Genomic DNA, 25,950 nt, shown 5'->3' on the forward strand with positions numbered 1-25,950 from the left:
TTTTACTCATCTCAGTAGGCTATAGCAAAGCAGTTTATTCCTTCACACACAGACGCGCGATTCATATTTAGGCTAAACATTCATTCATTCATCTCACAGAAAGGCGAGTCATATTATAGAAATGCGATTCATCTTTTTGCGGTTTACATAGGCCTACACTAACGTTATTCCATAACGTTATTCCACACGTGAGAAAAGAAAACAGCCTACCTCACTCCTCAGCGGAATCTGCTCCTCATTTCAGGAGATATTGCTCCTCATCAGCACTGTTCTGAGGAATCTTTTCTCCATAAGGTAGGCTATAATGTCTCACTCGCGAGGAGTCGCGACACGCTTTGTTTACAGCTGATGTGGGCGTTTCACAGCTCTGAAATAGTTCTCAGAATTTGCGTTTGAATAGCACGCGCTCTCCGGGGAGTGGTCACATTACTGTGAATTAGGTCGTCATGAGCTCGACAGGAGTCGCTCTCTTTTTATACAGATTACAGAAGCTGATAATATTTGTTTTTTATATAAATGACTTCATTTAAAAGATGCGATCTCAAGCTTTATGCCCGTGGGTCTGTTTGCCTGTTTGACTGAATTTTCGTGGAGTTATAGATCATTTTCGAACGCGTTTCAAATGGGAGTTTACTGACAGAGAGAAGGCAGAAATCGCATCGTTAATTTTTCTTTATTTGTCAAAAAGCAAAACACTTTATTTTTATTGTGAGTATACAGAAAAAAAATAGAAACTGAACAGGATCGATTGATGTATTACACGAAAATGAAAGATCAAAATTAACTGAGCATTTAGTGTTTATTTTCATTGCTAACAAAAAAAAAAACGAGCAAAACGCGCAGGCGCGTTTGTGGTCCCCAGAGGGTTAAACTGTCTTTATATACCAATTCATAATTAAAATGTAAGTGCTCTGAAAAAGAGAGTTTAAAAATCGAGTGACTGTAGACCTTTTAATCTGCAATAAACACAGCTCATTATTTCCATCCGGGACGAAACAATTGATTGGTTTGGGCGACTGTCACTCACTCTCGCAACCAAGGCTACCACCACTGTTGCTACAAGATCTGCCCATATGCGCGCGCACCCGTTTGATTTGAGGGGAGTGCAAGAGAGGCGCGGAACCTACGAAGAGTAAAATTATGGCAAAGAAAAAGAGCATTCAAAATTCAAAGCACCTGCATATGCAGTCAGCGAAGGCAAACAAGGCAAAAACTACTTCCTCGGACCCTGGTTGCCCGCACTCTTGAACGACCTCCTCTGCTTCGCCCTCGACCCCGGACCTGTCCTTGAACCGACGATGCGGTACTTGTCACCGGAGTGTAACGTTAGTCCTCATCAGAGTCAACAATGTTTTCATCATGTAAACTCTTACATGCAAAACACCGTATATGTTATGACTCTTACACGAAATTCACCTTCATCACAGTTTAACTGATGGTAATGGAAAAACGTGTATCAATGCAACCTGTTTTTAGCTTTGCCTTATAAATATAGCTCGTTACCTATAGCCTAAATATAGCTTGTTTCCGAATCAAACAAAATATATTTTAAACTTTACCAGTATTGATATGCTAGCTTGATAGTGAGTACTAAAAGCCATCTTATTTGTTTATATTTATAGTGATAAAGTTAGGTATTTTATTACATGTGATTCTGACATGATGTCACTGCATGCACTGCGCTCCTCTCCAATCGTCTCAGGTAAATAAATGCGTCTTCCTGAGCCTGAGCATTTGGCGTCGCGCGTTCATGTGTTTTGGGGGCGTGGCTTTGGAAGGAGCCCAGAAGGGAGGGGGTGGAGTGAATGGAAATAATTAGCTGTGTTTACAACAGTCGTGAGAGGTCTACAGACACTCGATTTTTATACTCTCTTTTGCAGAGTACTTATATTTTAATTATGTATTGGTATATAAAGACAGTTTAAACAAATTTGGAATGTTTTTTTTTTTAGAAAAATCCTACCTACCCTACCTTTAACTGGTTGAAATACTCCCTTAGATGATAAGATGGAAGAAAGAAACGTTTGGAGGAACCAACACTTGGCAGCATGATCCCATTCTTTCCTAGTCAGCACTTAATAAAAAGATTTATCTTACAGTGCTCGCCGTATGATAAAGTGTCCCTGAGCTCATATTGAACAGCCTAACAGGGAGATGCTTGAGGCAGAATTTTTTTATGAATAAACAATTTTCCTCATGAGGCAGTATTTATGTTTTAAGTGTTTGTGTTTTTGCTCTGTATACATCTTAAGCCAATGTATGTGTGAGAGAAAACATGTATTTCTGCATGTATTTCTAAACATCAACTGAGGTGAAACTGTGTGCGATTCATTCCCAATCTGTCCTGATACATTCATCATCATTGTTAAATTTTAATCAGGGCATTAATTAGCTGGTAATGACGTGCTTTTTCAGCCTCTCGGTTTTTCATTTTTTTCCCCGCGTCTGGAATCTCAGCCAGCCTTAGTAGTCTACAGGGTTTCCTGATTTATTTATTTTCTCATGTCTCTAAAACCTTTCAAGATGTTCAAAGGCTATTTATTGGTAGACTTGAATATCTTTGACTTCTAAAGCTGGGTTTTGCACTCTTAATTTTGTCTGCTGTCTTAAGGTTGGTTTCAAAGTGAGATTTATTGGTGGGATATAAGTCGGGATTGCTATTGTCATTTTTTTTATTTCAAGTCATATTACAAGTCACATCTGCACAAAAGGATGCGGATGCAGACGTGAACTTGACCGTTCTTGTCTGAATGTGTAACTCTTGTTGTGGATGCGCTATTTCCCATAACAACAAAGCTGAAATATGGGCAACTAAAGCACAAAGAATTTACAACATTTATTACAATACTGTGTAACACTTTATTTCACAGTGTCATTGTTACATAATGTTACATGTAGTTACTATAGTAATAACATTAACAGTTTAGGATCCAATTCTCACTGTGAACTAATTGCTTATTAGCATGCATATTACTAGGCTGTTTATTAATACGTATAAAGCATATAGTAATGCCTTATTCTGCATGACCATATTCTACATACCTTAATCCTACCCAATACCTAAATTTAACATCTACCTTACTAACTATTAATAAGCAGTAATTAGGAATTTATTGAGGCAAAAGTTGTAGTTAATAGTTAGTTAAGTGTGAGAATTGAACCATAATAACTATACATTTTGCATAAATATATGCAACTAACCCTAAACCAAACCCTAATCCTAACCCTATAGTTACTTAATATTGCTCAGTACTTAAATGTATAATTACAGTGTAACAAAGGCACTTTAAAATAAAGTGTAACCCAATACTGTTCGTATTATAATGTATATTGCAGTTTGGTGCTGCATATCTTGCACTTAACTGTATTTCCATGATCAAAGTGATTCCAGGCATCACTGCACACTTTCAAATCCATAGTTTCACTGCATTTCACAATAAACTCATGAATATCCCTAATAAGCAGTCTTAGGAGTCTTTGAATCTGGGATCCTGACTTAATTCCAAAACAACGGTCTCAATCTTCTCTCTCTGATTGGGTTAGACGTTTTCCTTTGAACAAAATACAATCACTTGCCAGTAAAATTTGTGGAAAAAAATCCTCTCGTCCGGGCTAGAGGATGTGTCTTATTGTGTTATGGTGTATTAGATTTCATGTAAAAAAATAAATAAAAAAACATTATTTAATATTCAGTTGTGACCTTATACAGTTCTGTTAACCTTCTCTTCTCAGTCCAGCAGTTCCATTGACCTCTTCACCCCGCTACAAAGGTTAAACAAGTACTTCCTCAGCTCAGTTTCCTTACCCTTGTTTCTTAGATGGTCTTTTAGTGATGAACATGGGTTGAATTTGTCATATTTTGATAGAAAAAGCCTTTCTGACAGGAAAGCTTAGAATTCCCTGCCTGCTTGAAGACAAAAGACAGAGAGGGAAAATAAAGAGACACAAAGAGAAAAATACAGAGAGAGAGAGAGAGTTTTACTGCTGAAGGTTTTTATAATCTAATCCTGTCTAGACTTTCTGCCTCAGAAAGACATCTGTTTAACTTTAACTCATGCTCTGAACATCCCTGCTGTAGACAAACGCTTGCTTAACTTGCTTTTAGAGTTTATTTTCCCCATCAAGATTAGATTAAAGGAACAGTTCAACATGAAAATCCTGTCATTATTTACTCACCCTCGTTATTGCAAACTCAAATGGCTTTATTTCTTCTGTGGAACACCAAATCATTTTTGGGGGGAATTCGCTCTTTGCAGTTATAGCCAATCTTTCAAGCTTGAAAAAAAAAAAAACACACCACGTGTCATATGTATAAAAGGAACAGGGTATTATATTTTAGTTCATAAAACATGACCATGAATTAGACGTGGGATCATTTTATTATTTCATGGCCATGATTTTCTGTGTGCGGGGATCCGTACATATAAGTGTCGGTAACACTTTTTGTTGTTACATGTTACATGTAGTTACTATAATAATAATTATCCACCTTTTTCCTATGTCCCATGATGCTTTGTGCGAATTATGGGAATAACTTCTGTTAAACTGTAAACAGTCAGTGAAGGATTCGCTTTATGAACGCAATAATAAGCATTTTCGAAAACTGACATTATTCAACCAAGACATTTAAAGGACATTTACTGTAAAAGTGCAAAAGCATTAACAAAATTACTAAACCATGAGTAACACCAAAAGCTTGATTCTTTCCACAGCAATATTACGGTCGTATTAAATATCACTGTAGTAAGATATATCTGTGTTATGTAACATACGTTGCCTTAATCAATGATGTTCATTAACTGGAACATTGAATGATAATATTTCAAACTGATTTCCGTCATTTAGGCAGCCAATAAATATTGTATTTACTTACTATAGAAACATTTCTGCTAATAGGGATTAGAAGTGAAGGGGAGACGATTACATTTGAAAGCATCTCGAAAACAAACCTGGAAAGAGACGTGAGGATTTGGGGAGGAAACCCAGAGATTCTTCGTGCATTCCAGTGAATTATTCATGGGATGTATCATAATTAAATCAGGAGAGCAGAACACAAGTGCACAGTATATGTTGTCTTTTTTAATACTGTTACAACAGAATGCAAAGGGAAAAAAGGAAAAGAATGCAGTGCCTCAAAAAAACTCTTGCCTTAGATATTCTTGTTGTACCATGTCACAACAAAATACCAAGCATTGCATTCTCCTGACATCTGAAAATAGAACATGAATGACATTGTACAGCTCATTCAGTCGAACTGACTGATAAGAAATCAATGGAGCCTTGGTCAGCATAAGAGATGTCTTTCTAAAACAAAACAAAAAATGACCCCAAACTTTTGAACGGTAGTGTAAGTCGCTATATATGGACAACATCGGTTCTCAAGCACATGAACTCAAATCCTTGTGGTAGCTTGTAGCAATTTTTTTTTACTTATGTTTTAGTTCAACGTTTAAGGTATAATGTTTTTTAATTGACTTTGAACACATCGTGAAAGTTATTCATTTTAACCACAGCCCTCCTTTTAATCATAAATCAAAAACTGCTATACTTAAAGCCTTTGATATAAAAACTATTCATGGCTTGAAATTGCCAATTCTCTTCTGGGATTCAGGACTACAAACTGAACGGCTCTATTATTTGAATTATAACAAGGTCTCTCAAAACTATTTCCTCCTCCTAATCACATGGATTTTATTTCCGGACCAGTGCGACGTCTGTCTGTATTAATGTGCAAATCTGAATATGAAAGACGTTCTTTTCCTTCGAGAAAGTCCAGACATCTCCTCCTGGCTTTAACTCTTCCTGTCATGTATTATTGATGCTCCTTATTGCCAGTCTTTCAAGAGGTGATGTAATGATTTGAGTCAGCAATGGTCCAGTCCAGGCCACCATACTTCTACAGCCTCTTCCTTAATTAATGCCATTAAGTAAATCGATCAGACCGTTTAGGAGACAGTCGGGGCTAAATCCCCTGGAACCTTATGGAGGCTTCAGGATGGACCGTGATTGTGTGTATACCAGGCTAATTGACTCTTGTGGAACAAATTCTTAGCCAGTGCTCAACTAAAAGGTTTTTTTCTTTTCAGCTACCCCAGTTGGTATAAAAACATGTACATGATCAACGAGTTTAAGATGAAGCGAGACCTGAACTCGAACACTGACTGACCCCAAGCCAGCAGGCTGTCGTTATTATCGACCCATGTTAGCATATGGATTGTTTTCTCCACATTGAACATAAATGTTTCTTTTTCCCCCTTTGCTCTTTTTCTCTCTTTCTTTCTTTCTTGGCAGAGTTTAAGCCGGGACAAAACCTTCCAGTCTGACAGCGACGGCAATCAGGTGTTCAAAGGACACGGGTGAGGTTTTCTGCTCTTTGTTGTGACCCATGTGTCTGTCCTCCGTCATTACTTCAGGAAAAGTCTTGAATTTTTTTTTTTGCTGGAGCACAAAGTTCAATCAATGAAAGGAAGAAAGGTGAAAGTTTCTGGCTTCTACTCATTTTGGATTAAATTTCTTTTTTCTGTCCTTTGTGCTGAAGCTCTGCCTGTAAGATGGTGCAGGCAGGAGGTGTAATCACAGCCTCCATTTACTGTGTGTTTTTCAGGTTACACACAGCACGAAATTGCAGAATTGGCATCTGCTGGTGGCATGAAGGGTGTCTTTTGGAATTGTACTTTGTACTTTGTTACTTTAACAAACATGTTCATTTATTTGAGAAAAAAACTTTTTTTTGTGGCTTTGACTCTATATACTCTATACCAGTGTTTCTCAACCTTTTTTGCTCCAAGGCCCCCCTCCTCTCCGAATCAATATTTTTATTCACAAAAACATTTGTATTCAAGTGTTAATACTTCCCAACAGTTATTATTTTTTAAACAAAATAAATTCAAAATACTTTCACACTTTGCAAAAATGTCACTGCAGACATTCTTTACAACTTACAAGTACTCTGCTCAGTTATACAGTAACTTAAAGGCACACTATGTAAGAATATCCAAAAACCACTTGAACAATTTTATGTATTTTGTTGATTTGTGTACTTACATTATCCTGAATTTTTCTAAGAATGTTTAAATCCAGAGAAATAAGCAGTTTTAACCAGGACACGGACTGTGTCCGTGCGTTTTCTATCAATGACATTAAACCCGGTGTTAACCTCTATTTCCGGTTTTATTTTGTAGAAACCATGTAAACATCAAAAACGCTTAAATATATTATGTGTTTTATTAGACAGGTGAGCAACTGTTTGGATACATACATTCATCGACAGAAAACTAATCATTGTTATACAGCTCAACACAGTTAGTCTTTTTGTTTAAATGTCGTTTTTTTTTTTTTTTTTTTTACCGCGCGTATCATATTTACCATGCCTAATATCGATCTAGCTCACTGCAGTGTGCAACTAGTGTCTCATATAGTAACCGCCAAGCGAACGCACAGAGTAGCATTATAACAATATATAATTATAACAATTATAACACACTCAAATGTATCTAATATGATAAAACAGCGATGCGTTACCCCACATACTGCTCTCAAGCCGCGTGTTGCACTCGTCTGTCATTAGTAATCGTTCCAACGGCTTTTGTAACGTTAATAAATCTTTAATACTTTACCAGTCATCCATGAATATGATTTCTGCCCGAGTCCCGTCGTATTCTTCATCGGCTGTAGAGATGAAGACAACAGCTCCCATGATTCCGCGAAATCAAGGCGTCATCAAGCCTTTGTTTTGAATAAACAACCTCTAGTGGCGAAAAATTACATGGTGTGCCTTTAAACAAATAAGCACAAGTCAAACAAGACCACAGGGAGATGCCAAAGGACTGCATATAGCTACTATACGGATCCATTCAGAATTATTAAACAAACCAAAATACAAATGAAAATGAAAAACATTCTGAATGTGTGGAAACTCAGCGATCTAAAGGCAGGTCGATGTCATAAGTTAACAGTTCTTCTGTCAGAACAAGTCGTGTATGTTTGGAGTGTCTGATGCCCGTGTGTACATAAACACCACTGATCCTCACAAACGTCTCCAAAACACGCTTCTTCGGCGAGCATCCATTATAAAACACTCACAGTACATTAATTTTGACAACTACGCGAATATATTGAAATGTGTGTCATGCAGAAATACAATGTTATAGCGATCAGTGAGCCAAGAGCGCAATATGCACGTTTTTTCCCGCATCAGTAATATGCGCATGCCAAATGTATGACTCCTGTATGTCACTGTGCAATCGCCATCCATCAAACTTTATTAGCGACACTAGTTGTCTTTTTCCAACTGATGAAAAACGGCTTGGGCTGCTCCCAAACAATCACAGAATGCATATGAGAGAGGTGGTGCTTTAATTTTTTTATTTTATTTAATGTATTAATAATACAATTAATTAACTATATTAATATATTTAAATTAATTGTAAGTTATCTCGCAGCCCCCTGGAGGATCCCTAAGGCCCCCAGGTTGAAAACCACTTCTCTATACTATATTATAGTTTTTCATATTTTGGTGTTTTTTTTTTTTTTTTAAATAAGATAATACAAAACTTTTGACCAGTAGTGTATATATCTTACCGCATGATCCTTCAAAAAACAATCTAATATGTTTATTTAGTGTTCAAGAAACATTTCGTATTATCAATGTTGAAAACAAATTTGTTCTGCTTAATATTTCTGTGGAAACCATGATACACTACCATTCAAAAGTTTGTTTGTTTTTGAAACAAATAAATGAACACTTTTAGTCAGCAAGGACACATTCAATTGATCTAAAGTGACAGTAAAGAAATGTATGTTACAAACGCGATTTCTATTTCAAATAAACAATTTTCTTTTGAACTTTCTATTCACCCAAGAATCCTGAAAAGAAATTCATCACGTTTTCCACAAACATTTTAAGCAGCATAACTGATTTCAATGTTATTAATAAGAACTATTAATAGTTGAGCACAAGTATTAATTGATGATAATTGAGCACCAAATCAGCATATTTAAATTATTTCTGAAGGATCATGTGACACTAAAGACTGGAGAAATTATGCTGAAAATGTATCTTTGCCATCAGAGGAATAATCTTTTTTTTTTCCCCACAATATTTCTGTTTTTAATGTATTTTTTAATCAAATAAATGTAGCCTTGGTGAACATAAGAGATAGCATATTGAATGATTGAATGGTTATATATTTATATGTACATTTTTTGTGTGTTGGATTGGAACCTGCTTCTCCTATATGAGCACCATGTCATGCATTTATGTTAACCACCACACCATGATTGCATTTTTATATTATGTAGACAGACTTTAGGCAAAAGGTCACCTGTAGGCAAACCAAATTTGCTCTTAGAATTTTCACTTTAACAGTCCTTCTCCTCCTGGACAGAAATCTGGTGACATGTCTGTCTGTGTCCATGGACGGCACACTCCTGCTGTCCGGCTCCAATGACGAGACTGTCAGGATGTGGGACGTTCAGAGCAAGCAGTGCATATGGTCCATCAACCACAAGGGTAAGCAACAAGCACTCTCCCTCTCTTTCTCTTTCTCAGCTTGATTTCCTTGTGTACAGACAATATCTGCTCCTATGTACAATCACCCTTCAACCATCCCAGCATCTTTCAGTGCTCAGCCAGGCTTGCTGACTCTTCTTTCCTCCCTGGCAGCTTGAGCTTGACCAGTCTGCTTCTAGCCCGCTTCAAGCTGACGTGCCATTAGACACCTGCGTCTTCTTCAGTCTAAGTGTCTGATCTCTGGCAGTAGTGCAGGAATGATGAGATTCTGCATATGGCAAGCCGTTTTAACATTTAATCCTTAAAACCTACTAGTATCTATTTTCATGCTACTAGTACTTATTTTTTAGATACTAGTATCTATTCCATTAAGTACTAGTACTTATTCTTTAGGTACTAGTACCTTTTTAAAAGATACTAGTAGTTATTCATTAGATACTAGTTCTTATTTTTTTTAGAGACTGGTACTCATTTATTAGATACTAGTACCTATTAAATAGACACTAGTATTTATTAATTAGATTCTAGTGCCTATTAAATTGGTACTAGTACTTATTTATTAGATACTAGTACTTATTCATTAGTTACTAGTCCTTATTATTAGATACTAGTACTTATTCATTAGATACTAGTACCTATTAAATAGGTACTATAGTTCTTATTCATTAGATACTAGTACTTATTTCGATAGTGACTAGTAACTATTATTTTGTTACTAGTAATAACACATTTTAAATTTTTGCCATTGACTTCTATGGGAATCTGCCATTCAGATATCAACTATTCAGTTCTGACTATTATGTATTCCAATTGTGACTAGTACGTATTTATTAGATACTAGTACTTAGTCATTAGCTACTAGTACTTATTCATTAGCTACTAGTACTTATTCAATAGATACTAGTACTTATTCATTAGATACTAGTACCTATTAAATTGATACTAGTTCCTATTAAATAGATACAAGTACTTATTTATTAGCTACTAGTACTTATTCAATAGATACTATTACCTATTTATTCCAAATGTTACTAGTAAGATTTTTTATTTTACTAGTAAGATTTTTCATTGAACTCTACAGTGGTCATTCTGCCTAGTCATAACGTAAGACGAGTAAAAAAAAAAAACAGTTGTGACTTGTAAGATAAGATATGTTATAGTTACAATTAAAAAAGATACTAGTGTCTAATAAATAATACTAAATAAAAAATACTAGTCAATATTGGAATAATTACTAGTCATAAATTATTAGATGATATCAAAACAGAATAGCTACTAGTATCTGTTAATTTGCAGATATCTTCAACCTCATAAGGAACTATTCAGAAAATATTAAGAGATTTCATATTGGTAATGCTGGCTAAACTAAGGCTATAGAAGATAGATTTTTTGTAAGTAACTGGCTTTGTTGGTTTATCTAGCTAATTGGTTAGCATGAACACAAGGAAAGATATATGTTTAATATGACATTTATTGTTTTGAATGTACAGTAGGCTATAATAAAGACTTAACTGCCAATAATAAAATTCAAACAACAGTTAAGTAGATCCAAAAACCGGTTCATACCTACCAGCCAAACAACCACAATACCCAGATATTGGGATTTTTGGTGAGCATTCATAATTTCTTAATAAAAAATTCTGAATATTAATCTGCGTCTGAGAATGAGAGTCATGTCAAAATAACTGTATATATGCACTATCAGGGTCCCCGCGGATCCTTAAAAAGTCTTAAAAGGTCTTAAATTTGATTTTTTAAATTTAAGGCCATAAAAAGTCTTAAAAAAAAATATTTTTTTTTTTTAAATGTCTTATTTTTACTTATGAAAGGTCTTAAATTTTAGATGACCCTTTGACTTAGACTTATCTAAATGCTTTCGAAATTAAAACTATCTAATTAGCGTAGGCCTACTTATTATTTTTTTAATTCTATCTTTGTGGATTTGCTTGTTCACGTGACAATTCGCGTCACTTACGGCAGCACATTAGCCTACGTCTGTCTCCTGCACGCGAGAGGAGAGAAGAAAACGAGTAAATGTCAGTTCAGTTGTAAGTTCAGTCTTTATGTGCTTAGGAGTGTGCGATATTGTCTATGAACTATGATGATATTGTAATCATTGTTTTAACTATGTACGAGGCACTGCGAGTGCGAGCTGACATCGCGTTTGTCTCTCATGCTTAATTGCTTTCACTGCGTGATGTGTCAGTGCAGTTATAGATGTCCCCAAATGAGTTTTTGTCTTATATTTATATCATATTATGTTGTCATATTAGAATATCACATGAGCAAGAGTGCCGTTTTCCTGTGCACAATTGCAAATGTGCTATTTATTTTATACAGCAGTTAAATTAACAATAACGTTAACATTGTGAGTTTCTTTTTGGACACAATATTGTCAATTTTCACTTTATATCGCCAACGAGAATTTCATAATGAAGCCGTGGTCCAACAGACAGCGATGATTTTTTGTTTTTGTTTCACTGAAATCCGCGTTTTGAACTAATCATTTTAACGATTCAATGAACAATCACTTGTTTTTCTGAATGAATCAGCCGTTTGAACAAATCGGTTGAATAAATGACTCCAACAACTCGCTTATTCTTGCCGCCACCTGCTGGTGGTTTTAGTTTCATATTTAAAGTATCCTTTAATTTAAACGTTAAAATTATAAATCATTTCATATTTAAATATTGAATAGCTTTATTTATGCAATTGTAAATGAAGTGTAAATATAGTAATGCCAGTTTTGATGCCGCTTCTGTGTCACCTCTGCACTGCAAGGATGGATTTTAATTTAATGATTTAATTTGACATTGATACTGTGTTATTCTAATATAATTTAATTTGAATGTTAGAATTTGACATAAAAGGTGATGCATACCTCTAAATACGTTTAGAAACAATATCCATATATAGGTGACAATGCCCCTGGAAATCAATTTAAGGTGGCAAATATTGCCCCTTAATAAAAATGTTAATTTCGGTCTCTACTGTGAACTGACCACTGCATAGAATATAAAAAATATGAATATCTTCATGAGTCTGCTGTCAACAACAGGCCTAAACCAGCCAGGGTACCAGTACAAAAACACAATCAGTAAAATATCATCTAATTATTATCAACAAAACTTTGAAAATATCGAGACATATTTTTGTCAATATTGCACACCCATAATGTACGGTATTAATTTTGATTTCTTCAGGTCTTAAAAAGGTCTTAAAAAGCCTTAAATTTGACTTTAAAAATTGTGCAGATACCCTGACTATATTACATTTGCCTATTAATTATATAGTTTTTACTCTAATACCATTAAAAAGGTAGGCTATTATTATATTGTTATTATACAAACGGCCTTCTGCAATTCAGTCCGTTTCCTGTGTCATCTCTTTTTGATATGTTGTTGGTTCTTTAATATTCAACATATTATTTGCATACTTATTTAAATAGTACCAGTATCTATTAAGGTAAGGATATATTTGATCTAAAATGTTACTAGTAACTAAAAAATAAGCACTAGTTCTATTTTTTCTTAACAAGTTTGGTATAATTAAATACTAGTCACTATTGGAATAAGTACTAGTATCTAATGAATAAGTACTAGTATCTTTAAAAAGGTACTAGTACCTAAAGAATAAGCACTAGTATCTACCGAATAAGTACTAGTACTTAATGGAATAGATACTAGTATCTAAAAAATAAGTACAAGCATGAAAATCGATACTAGTAGGTTTTAAGGATTAAATGTTAAAACGGCTTGCCATATTCTGCAGTGATAGTGACACAGCATGCTCTATTGTGGTTCTGATCCGTGAATACGTTCTGTCAGCCATGCTCGGGTTTGACAGTAGTTCACCCTCCACAGAAAACAAAACAACCGCATGGGTTTCCTGAGTTAGATTTTCCTCTCTTCTTTCTCAGTTATGGAAACAGTGCAAATATGGAAGAATTCTAGGACACTTGTGTAACCAATTGAGGCGATTTTTAAAATTCAGCTTGAATTCACAATTTGATCCTGCTAACTTTCTTAACTCATGTATTATTGTTCACAGTTCACCTGTGCACATTATTTATTCCAAATGAAAAACAAACTTCTTTCCCTAAGATGATGTTTCTTATTAGCTGATATTTGGCTAATGCCCAGTAGACCAGTGTTTCCCAACACTGTTCCTGGAGACACTACAAATTTTCGATCTCTTCCTAATCAATCACACCTGATTCATCAGCCTGTTAGCAGAGACTCCAAGACCAGAAATAGATAGGTCAGATAAGGGAGACATACAAAATGTGCACTGTTGGTAAGCCTCCAGGAAATAGGCATTTAGGCTTTTTTAATAGGTCAGTGACATATAAGTATACAAGATTAATGAAAAGACATTTTTCTTTTCTCTTTGATTTCATTATGATATCAGGACAGTTGTATCATCCTGACTTTTATGCCCCCAAAACGTCAGATATTTTTAAATTCAGAACAAGATATTCACCATAGAACAGGTGTATTATTATTTTATTTTTTTTAATGAACAAATATGGACAAAAATATGCATGTCACTTAACCTTATGCTCATGTTATATTCAATGTTTTAAGACACCAAAGCTTGGGCACTGACAAAACAAACAGAAGTCCTGCTCTACAGTTGTTTTTATTACACAGCTTAATACCCAGGTCACTAAGAAACATCATTTTACGACAAGTAAAATTTGTTGCAAAAGCTATTTCATGTTGATTAAATTCTTTTATTTCCCTTTAAATTCAATTTTTGACTTAAATAACTGAATAATTGTGTGAGTCTGTATTGCTGATACTATATCAATAACAACCCTTCAGTACTCCAAACATCCTTCAGCCTTTGAATGAGTCAGTGTGAAGACCTTGGCAGTTCTGATGGACTACTGAATTCTCTCTCATTTTTCTCCCGTGAGGTAAAATCACTAATTAGCTCGCTTCACTCTTTCAACATACAGATGAGCTTTGGCCATCCTGGGTTATGTGCAGGAGGATGAAAGAATTTTTCCATTAATTTCTTTCCGGGAGACTCCAGAGAAACTAACATTGCCAGATTACATTGCATGGCCACCAGTCCTCAACACGTTGTGTTATTTCCGGTAGTGATGCACCGATCTATATTTTTCATGGACTATTCCGATACCGGTGTTAAGCAAATGTATTTGTTGTTTATTTGCTCTATAACAGGCAAACTGGCCTTAAACCAAAAAGAAAAAAAATCTGTATTCTGTAGCCATTTGAAATTAGAGAAAATCACTGCATTTTAATCACGATCGAAACAAATAGCGAAACAGCATTCGAGCATTGCGAACAGTGAGTTTGCTGTGCTTGGTAAAGTATTTTCTCTGTTGGCATCTGTGTTTTTTTCTTTGCGTCAATCTTCAGCATGTCCAGTCTCTGGCCTGTGTTAATGTCCTGTTTACGGACGTAATATTTCCACACAAATAGTGTTGCTTTCGTCAACAAATTATGACGAAATATTGTCGTCAACGAACCGTTATCACCTGACGAAAACGAGACGAGACGAGACGTAAATGCTGGTCATGTGACGATGACTAAAATACATGTATAATGCAATATCGTTGACGAATAAAAACGAGACTAAATATGATTTACAAAATAAAAACTATGCTAAAATGTCTCTTCACCAAAACGAGACGAGACGAAATGTTATAACGTCACAACAAATGAGAGAGTTGTGCGTGAACCCATAGCTTTGTCGGGTTTAAATTCTGGTTTGCGATATGGTCACCCGATTATCAGCAAATTTAACAATATTACTCCATTAGTTATTCCAATAAAATGTCTCATTGATATATTTGACACATTCATAATCATTACTTTTGCCGGTTCTTTGTGACAGCTGTTATGTGCGTTATTGGCAGCGTCTCTGGTTACATGAACGCGTCACCGCATCAGCACCAGAACATGGAGATTTTATTTTAGAGAATAATCGCACAACCTATTCGATATTCTATAATTAAATAAACTAATCGAATATCCAAAAATCGTGACTCATCCCTGCATGGAATCTCTTGTTTCTTTTCCCAAATCTTCACTCACGTCTCACCCATTTTCTAAAGGGATTATACATTTCTTCATTGGTTTGCTTTTAATTAGGCCTATTATATTCGTATTCTTTACTGTGGTAAAGTAGAAAAACACTGTAGGACAGATAGCCTACATTTGTACTTGCATGTCAAATTCTTTTTAACACAGTTTGTGTTTTAGACATAGGGCGCGTCAAGTTTAGTTGTAAAGCGCGTTTGACACGTGTGGGTGATTTTTAGTTTCACTTTCTCTGGCAGCGCAATCTCAAACATAGCCTAAATATCTCGCCCTTGTGGAGGATAAAATTCGCTCTCCAGACCAATTTACATCAAGTAGAAAACACGAAGATATCATAAAGAGATCGATGGTCTTTCCTGCTCGTGTCCCACATCCCTCTCAAAGCGCAGAGTGGTAGGCTATATCACGCGTCTTTGTGTGGAAATATAAAACGAGTTTTTATTTTTTTAAATAACCCCCCAACCACCGCCGGTAGTTGGTCCATTACCGCGGTGGTAAAAAAAAACTGCCACCGTCACAGCCCTAAATATACTAAATATAATAAGTTAACCTTGTTTGAAATTCTATATTGACTGGGTTAAATAGAATTGCATTACTAAAAAGAGACTAAAATACAATTTTCATTGACTAAAACTAGACTAAAATGTCATCAATTTTCGTTGACTAAAACTAGACTAAAATGTCATCAGTTTTCGTCGACTAAAACTTGACTAGACTAAAAAGAGTATGAACGTGACTAAAACTAATAAAAACTAAAACGACAGCTTGACACAAAGACTAGACTAAAACTAAAATTAAAACAGGCCGCCAAAAACAACACTACACACAAATGGCATTTGTGTGCAAGTCCAGAATATAGATCGGCCAAAATAAAACTAAAAACCAGGAGTTTCTGATTTATGGCGGGTGCATCTCTAATTTCCACTATTGATATTGAGCTGTTTTTGAACACAATTGTTTCATGCTCTGTGCTTTTCTTTACTTGATAACTTATTTTGGTTGAAGGAAAAAATCTATCGCTGGAACTCTAAGGTAATTTTTCAAATGTAGAGGTGAAGGGCAAGCGGTATTGCAGTGAGAAAAATCAAGCTGATGAATTAGTTTTCATTCTAGCCATTGTTGCCCTGATGGTCAATGAGGGCTAAAGGACCACAGATGTCAGATCCCTTTGAGCAGGCTAGAGCATTTTAAAGGCAATTAAGTTCTCTTGAAATGAACAAATTAGCACCAAATTATTGTGATAACCCTTAGCCTCTAGTTCATTATCTGTCCTCTCAACTTAGAGAAAAAGAGAGAGAGAGCGAGGGAATTGCACTGTGGGGTTACAGCAGATTTTGTTCATATATTCTCAGATTGATGCAGGCTAAATTACCCCGTTGACTTTGAGGGCCTTTGATCAAATACCTGCTGTAATTAAACAGCTCTGAGAGGTTTAAAGGTTTTAGTTAATAACCAATGTGCTATGTGTCAGACTGACTTTCAGATTCTGATACTTTTGTGTGGTTAAAAAAAAGCTTTTCACTGAGAAATAGACGATATTTTGGTGGTTCAAGGGTTTTGTGCATTTTGTTATTAATCTACCCAAATCCTTACTTGGGCTGGGCCATGATGGTCGACTAATCGAGGAGTTGTCCAATCTAGAAGTTCTAGTAGTGAGTAGTCCAATCTAGCTGTTGTTGAACAGTGTCTTGTCTAAGCATCTCCCATTGGAATCCAGCAACAGTTGTAAATGGTGCATTCAGCCTTACCAGATAGCACCATTTATCAGTTAACCTATATATATTTTTGGTCTATTTGTACTAATATGTATACATTTGAAACACTTAATTGGTGAAATTGGCACCACATATCAGTACAAAAGGCAAAATATCTGCTATTGTGCAGTAATTTGAAGCACTGTTTTTGGTGGCACCAAGTATTTATGAAACGATAACCAGATATGCAGAAAAGTTGTAATATAAAAAAAAATAAAAAAAAATGGTCAAGTCGATTATCATCTCTTTGCTAATGTGTATGAATTTGAAACATTGTTTTAGCACCATTTATGGGTAAACCCAATATTTAAGAACCAACCTAAAATTTAAGTGTAAATACTGATAACAGATTATGCTAAAAAAAAATTTAATATCGGTAACAAAGTCGACAAATCGATTATCGTCTACCTCTGCTGTGTACTAATGTGATGCACACTTTAAATGGCATAATTAATGGGCAAACGTAATATTTAAGAACCTTTAACAATTACGAGGAATAATGGAATTATAGATTTAAAAGATGCCACCATTCAGCATAAGAAGTGTAAGAAATGAGAAGTGTTCATATCTGTAATAAAAAAAAAAATGTAGGTCAAACCAGTTACATTTTAGTCTTACACGTCATGACTCTTTATTTGAGTTTGTGACAGAAATCCACTCTCCTGGGTCGGTTAGCGTCCAGGACAGGGTCCAAGCATGTCGACTGAACTTCACAAGGAGACGAGTCTCGAAATGGGTGCTGTGTACTCGCAGTAGCTGGACGAGGGGCAATGAATCTCTCCTCAAGGCTCTTGATCATGGAGGCAATTAAACCCAGTTTCACGCCTCATCCCTAGACGCAGATGATACCCCACTCCTCCTTTTATCTGTCTTCATTAAAGCCAGCAGGCGGCATGTCAAACGACAGAACGAAAAGAGAGCGACCCAAACAAACGCCTTAGCCAAAACTGCTAGAACTGAAGTGTCATTTTCAGACATTTCATGTTCAGAAGGCTGAAGGGCATAATTGTTCAGTTTACTTTTTTTTTTTTACATGTAGGAATGTTTTATTTTTCATTTAGTCTTTATTCTTGACCTTCTTTATTCTTTATTCTTTATTCGCAGGAGGTTATTGACCGTTTGCAAAGACCCGCCCCCTTTAGTTACTGTTGCTATGTCCGACAAGCGACGCTGCTCTCACTCCACACCATGTTCTCACGCAGTGAAAAATACATCGCGGAGCAGAGAGGACACTGACAACACACTGACAGACAGGATAGACCAGGTTACTTTTGATATGAAACAAAGTCTCACTTTTCAAATTTGGTCATTTTTTAAAGAAATTTAAACAATAAATACCGTTTTGTGGCTCTTTAATGTGTCTGACAGATCGCTGTAGAGCCTCTTAAACTGCTCGTGAACCGATCATCTCTTCCTTCTAGTTTATTTATAGCATCAAAGAAACATGAAAGAACATAAGAAGGAATGTTGTTTTAACCGCGGAAAGACGTCAGTACACTCAGTTTTTCAAGTTCAAATCCTCTATTGTTAATCTACTAACTCTCCTGACTGCTTTGTCGGACAAAAATGGTGGATTATGATTGGTCAGATCGCCTGTCAATCAAACTCCCTGCGAAGGGTCAATTGAAAGGGCTGCTGGTTCGATACCTGCAAGGAGCGAGCCATGAGGCTCACTGTTGTGCCACTGAGCAAGACACTTATCCGAGGTTCCTTCATGGGGCTTTTCCCTGTAATAAGTTATTGGGAACGTTCTGTTGTGATAAATTGCTTCAGCAGATTCCAATGGCCCTGGTTGTTTGATAGTGAGACAGGGATAGTTTGGTTTGGCACCCAAAGTCCATTAACTGCCTGTCTGATGCATATTGCTGAATACACTCTGGCTAGACCGTGATTGGCCGATTTTACATAATTCTTGAGAGTAAGAGTGCACAGGGCTTTTTTCAGTCCTCCATGAAACAATGTTGTGTTTGCAAGCTACCATGTCGAGTCAAATAATTATTGGATTTGCCAAGCTTTTGCCTGCTTACTGGCTTCAAGGAGTTTTGATTTCTTGAAGAAGGCTACGACATTTAATTGCTCACTTGCTGTTAAGTTTTGCTGTTTTGCATAATGGAAACACTCACATTACTTTGATATTCTATCACTTACAGATGAGAATATTACAGCAAAATTTAGTGTCCTGCTGATAAATTGCTCTCAACCTCATTAAAAAGTGCTTGCAATCTGTCTAACAACTTGACACAACAATTCTAGCACATGAAACTATTAGCTGATGACTTCATTTGAAGTATTTAGTGTTCTTATGCATTGGACAACTTGGGTAGTACACTTTTTCTTTTCTTCTGCGTCTACTCACTATCTGTTTTTCCCACACTACCATTCAAAAGTTTGTTTTTGACCTTATGTCAGTTAATACAATAACTTACATGAACGAACAATGAGCAATACATTTGTTCAAGTATAATTTATCTTTCTTAATGTTTATGTTAATGTTTATTAAAATGCAAAAATTCATGCTAGCTCAGGTCCATTAAATATTATTAACAGATAAAACGTAATAATGTAGCAGTAAATATTAAAATAAACTAAGATTAATAAATGCTTTCAAAGTATTTTTCATTGTTAGTTCATAATGTTTGTTGCATGTATGTATTTAATGTTAACAAATGGAACCTTATTGTCTTACAATTTTTTTAATTCATACTTTTATTCAACAAGAGTTCATTAAATTGATAAAAAGTGATAGTGAAGACATTTAGAGCAGAGTTTCTGCTAGAAAAAAATGGTGCCGGTCAAAGTGACCGGCAGAGGTTTCGTTTTCCGGACATTTTGATGATATGCCGGTCAAATATCGCCTCTTAATTAGTCAAGTTGAGGAAAACTGGAGGAAGGCTATGTAACTTAAAAAATGACATAATCAGGCCGAATGCAACATGTTTATTAGCCTAACTTTCAAATAAAAAAAACGGAAAAAAAACATGAACGTCCGATTGGCGTCAATCAACGCCAATTGTTTTTACTATGGTTTCACATTCATAGTTTAACAAACCAATCCCCCTTCCCCATATAGAATATCTGAAGCCTATTGTTTTTACTCAAGCGAACTTCCCAGTGTCTCTCCACAACCTGCAATGCGCATAAGCCGCGTAACCTTGTTAGGCGACTTCGCTGCTTCGTCTTGATCCGATTCTGCAGCGAGAACCCCCTCTCTGCAGGAACACTCGAGACCCATTTTCTACTATGGTTTTGTACGTTTCTTCATTCGGATCTATTTGCGATCCATTTCATTCTAAACAAACAACGCAGTTTATATGGTTCGTCCTTGTTTCATTATTCATTAAGATAATAATTAATAAATGCGCGCATAATTATCAGTGAACTTGATAAATGTTGCAGATATGTTTTGCTATGCATGCACAAACAAATGCCTTTCAACTTATGTGTGCAAAATTCTGAATAAAAAGAATGTGCAGCAATTTGTACAAATAGAGAGTCTAGGTCTACTATACGTGTTGTAGCCATTAAATAAGCTCATTTAGTTTAATATTTGTTAAAATATTATAATGTTATTTTTTAATTTATGTTGATTATGAAAAGTGAACCGCACGAGTAGGATAGGATGCGCAATATCGAGAGACATGGAGCGGGTCAGACATGATTTTGACCACTTAATTAAGTTTGGTTTTGTAGAAAGACTTTTTTGAAGTGAATTTCGTTTTGTATAAATTGTTTCTTAATTTTAATAATTTTTTTATCAACCAATTGCCTGTATTTAATAAATAAGCAGCAAATATAGCAGACGATTGGCCTAATCATGCAGGCGCCCGCGCGGTCACTTGCATTGCTCGTGAACGGGAGCACATCTCATCCTAATTTAACGAAACTCAGCGTAGGCCTCACAGACATGAAATATATCTTAAGAAAGCTTGAAATGTCTTTTTAACAATTTAAAACGAAAAGAAATAGGCTACTCTCTGATTATGTAATCCATGATGTGCATTTCTCTCTATAGGCGCGTTCATAAGGAGATGGCGATCGTCAACTTCATCTTTACAGCTGTTGTTGCTGTTAATAAACTAAAAATAATAGGCCTATAATTGTATTAAACAATAAATTAAATGAAATTGTAATTGTATTAAAAAAGCAACAAAAAAAAATCCTGTTTAAGGTTTTTTTTTCTTTTTTTTTTCTTCTTTTTTACGCATTAAATTCAGGTAGGCTACTGAGTCACTGTCCTCAGTGCCCAGAAAAGCGCTGAAACGGAGATGAAGGGGAACCCGTTTTTATTTTATTTTTTGGCTTATTTTAACTGGCCCATCCAGTTTTCTGGAGGCCCACCTACAATCAAAATCCTGGTGCCGTTAGTGCTTCGCAGCGGTCTGATATCAAGAAATAACAGACCGCATTCCACATTGGAATTCAACCAAGCCATGTAATAATGTTTAATAACTTTCAAACGGTAGAGCCTGTTCCTTTATAACATAGCCAAAGGTCGGTGTATTTTTGCTTTATACATTTTAGGCTTATTCTCAAATTCAGATTGTGTTAGGGGGGCGGGATTATAAGGCAATTTTAATCAGACAATTTGACCGGAGAGATTTAATTTTGTCGGACATTTCATTTTTTTTCCGGTAATTACCGGACAACGGAAACCCTGATTTAGAGTAAAATTTATATTTCAAATAAATGCTGCTTTCTATTCCTCAAAGAATCCTGAAAAAAAAAAAAAAAAAACGTGTTATGGTTTTCACAAACATTAAGCAGCACAACTGTTTCCAACATTGATAATAAAAATAAATGTTACTTGAGCACTAAATCAGCATATTAGAGATTGGGGTATAGGCTGCTAAAAAAAAATCAGCTTTTCTGTATATATTTACAGTATATTCAAATATAATTTAGTTATTTTAAATTGTATTTTGCAATATTACTGTTTTACTCAAACAATAGAGCGATATTACTGTTATATTCCTGCAATAGTACTTTTAGCTCAAACAGTAGAGCGTTGGCGCTTGCAACGCCAAGGTCATGGGTTTGATTCCCAAGGAAAGCAAGAACTGATAAGAATATAAATGTACCTTGAAATGCAATGTAAGTTGCTTTGGATAAAAGCGTCTGCCAAATGCATAAATGTAAATGTACTTTTTTGATCAAATAATGCCTCCTTGGTGAACATAAGAGACTTCTTTCAAAAACATTAAAAAAAAACTTCAACCACTAATTTTTGAACGGTAATCTAAGTGGTGATTTTTACTATCATAAAATGACAAACAACCGTAGGTTTTAACTAGATTGAAATGCTATGCAGGGACTCAAATCACTGCAGTTTTATGAGAGAGAGGACAGTTTTGAAGACTGTCTTTGATTAGTTTGCCTGACAAACATCATGTGTTGCATACAAACTAGTGGTTGACCGATATTGGTTTTTTGATGGCCGATGCCGATATCTTAGAGAGCAGGGTGGCCGATGGGCGATATAAAGCCGATATTTTTATATATATATATATATATATATATATATATATATATATATATATATATATATATATATATTAATCAATATTTAATAAATTATAAATGAATTATAAAACAAATTTTTAAAATAAACATGCTTTTATACTTTAGATGGCAATTTCTTAAATTTGCAATCCTATTACAGTATTTTTCACAAAGTAATTGTTTAGAAATATGTGAATAAAAAGAAGGTAAACACTGTAACAGGGCACTCAGTAATCTGGTAATTTCGTTCTGGTAAGCATATTTTTTCAAATAAAGACAAGGTAACGCTAATTTTACATACAGCACAGTGAAAACGATATGAATATGATACAGTTGGCAACTGGATATATCACAGATATGAATATGACACCGTTGGCAAATGGTTATATATCAGCATATTTTAAAATTAAGGATTTAAAGTTTTTCGATCGCGTCTCCTGAAGCTGATCTTCTGTTCGCATTCACACTTTGCACGGACCGACCATCACTTGCAGACAGTAATGCACACTTCACAAGATATCACAGCTGGATTCCATTAAATCTGCAAGGTTTGTGAAATTAAATGTTTATTAGATATTCAGAGATTTGTTTAAATGACGTAGATGCGCATTTGCTGAATGTTGACGGCAAATGAGAAAGACAGTATTTTAGCCTGATTTTTTGCCTTTTCTGTTACAAATAATATAAAAGCATACGCTTTACTTTACTTACTTCGCATAAGTTATCATTTACTTTCTTTGTTTACCAGTTCTGTCTAACAAAGTATTAGATATATGACTGACAGAGATCATAAATTAATGAAGACGGAGAATATGAGTGAGCACTGTTTGATGTGAGGAGCTGCCGTTGCCGTTCTCTTCTGGCGCTGGTGTTCTCAGCACCGCCCGTCAAAATAAAAGTCCGGAGCGCCGTCAAAATAAAAGTCCCGCTTCCAACATATCGGCCAATCAGAAAAACTAATCGGCCGATGCCGATATTTCAAAAATTCCAAATATCGGCCGATATATCGGCCTTGGCGATATATCGGTTGACCACTAATACAAACATCATGTGAATTTAGTGTTTTGTCATACTATGCCACTTTGTTGTAAATAGTAGCTAGAAAAAACTATTTTGAAATGTCACACGAAAGTTAAGTTTTAGTTAGTTACTCCCCGGGCATCGATTGATTAGTTCAAAAGTTGTTGTGACATGCAGAAGAGGTCAGGTTTTTTGACCCCTGTGTTAATTACACAGCACTAGCAATTAGCTACTACTCATCTAATCTCTTAATCCCATCTGACCCAAACACCAGAGCACTCTGGAAGAAAAGAGGGTTTAGACGGCTAAAAACCAACTGGAGATGTCAGAACAGCTCCATTCCCATCCCGTCTCCTGCTCTCTGGCCGTCTTCCTGCCACTGGATTATCAAATTTATTAGACATGGCCTCAAATTGAGTTCATGTTTCCTGACCTGCTGATATTATTCTAGTATGAATGCATGTATACGTGTGTATGTATACATATATATGACTCGCGCTGCCGCTTGAACTTAGAAGCTACAGTGATACAGTGTCAAATTTGTGATAAAATGGACAGAAGTTGAAAGCTTAGACTTTGTTTCTTATCAGAAGTAACCAAGCACAAAGCTCTTGTTTGCTATTGTTGGATGGGAGGCGAGCTACAAAAAACGTGGACTTGGCAACCGTGGCTTGAACTATGGGTGATTCACAGGGTCAAATAGAGCCTGCTTTAAAGCAACACTAAGGAACTTTTCCTCTTCGGTCGCCCTACAGGTTGAAGCAGAATTGTCCATTACCGCTGTAGTAAATAATTTTGCCGCCCGCAGCCTACTCTCGCACGCAGGCTCGCTGTTTATCTAGCACCGGCTTTGGAATGAATGATGTCCACAGACAAGGTAGAGTATGTTGCATGATTTCATGAAAGTATGATGTATTGTGACATCAGAAATGAAGAAAAACTAAATAATGACTATTGTAACGCTTGACGTAAAGCAAGTCAAATTTGTAGTTTTCCTATGTCTCATTCGAACTACAGAAACGCGACCCGGTTTGGCAAACTTGCATAGTGCGGTTATAGCAGATATAGGGCTGCAAAGCGAATCCAGAATTGCCTTTCACCCTGTTACGACTTGATGAGTCACTGATATGATTTTGGAAACATTATTTTAAGGTAAAAAATGTTCCTTAGTGTTGCTTTAACGTCACTATTTTTTTTAACTGTTAATGCTTTGTCACGTTAACTTAGACAGCCCTACATTCAGTACAAGATATATTTTCTTCACACACAGTATGAGTTGCAGTCTGACACGTTTTTCCTACTCCCTTTTGATTGACAGAATATAATCTGCCCTGATCATCGTTTTTTAAAGTGAAAATAATTTATTTTATCTTATTTTTACTGAGATCTGTTAGTCTCTTCTGTTTTCAGTTGAAACAAAACTTCACTTGACATTCCTGCCATTAGCATGCCTCCCATCCAGTAATCGCAATAAACTTTGTGCTTTGTTACTTTTATGGGGGGTGCTGGATGGCAGAGGCAAATACACATAAATTGCACAGATATCAACAAAAATAAACACATAATATTCAATAAAAATAAACATGAATAAGACTTATAATGGCATATTTTTATGAATGAAGGCCAGTATCACTGATACTAATACAGATACTGATGTCTCAATGAAATAACATTTCATCGACACTTCAATGAAATAACAAATGAATATTTATTAGGCTTCAAAAAATAACAGCTTTTAATTTAAGTGAGCTGAAATATTTGGCTGTTGTCCTTTTAACAGCGAATGCACGGATCCAATATACTGATACACATGAGTTGTCTTTCTTGATTCTTTACGTTTACTTGATAACTGACTTTATTTTTGTTTATTGGGATACTCGCCAAGATGGGCATTTTGAAATAATTTTTTGTGAATTTGTCAGTTCAAGTGCTTGAAGAGTATTTGCATGCTGTCTGAGAGGCAGCTTTCTGTGTGAGTGCTTCGGATGTGTGCGAAAAGAAGAGTTTTCGCACAGTGCTTGAGTACCGAATTGAGTTCTCTTTCACGTCGTCTTTTGCTTGAATATTTAAATTGGCAATGCTTAAAAGCACA

The 25,950-nt window shown here is 35.5% G+C and overlaps 1 protein-coding gene across 1 annotated transcript in view; it reads left to right on the forward strand.

The window, feature by feature from the left end:
* wdr18 (WD repeat domain 18) overlaps nt 1-25,950 on the forward strand; it is a 125,343-nt gene that overhangs the window by 73,343 nt on the left and 26,050 nt on the right. Inside the window, exons 6-7 of the mRNA XM_084100759.1 lie at nt 6,292-6,356; nt 9,387-9,511. Coding sequence (XP_083956885.1) covers nt 6,292-6,356; nt 9,387-9,511 — 190 coding nt within the window. The remainder of the gene's footprint in view (nt 1-6,291; nt 6,357-9,386; nt 9,512-25,950) is intronic.

This window comes from Abramis brama (assembly GCF_963993115.1).
Source record: "Abramis brama genome assembly, chromosome: 23".
In the NCBI taxonomy this organism is placed as follows: Eukaryota; Metazoa; Chordata; class Actinopteri; order Cypriniformes; family Leuciscidae; genus Abramis; species Abramis brama.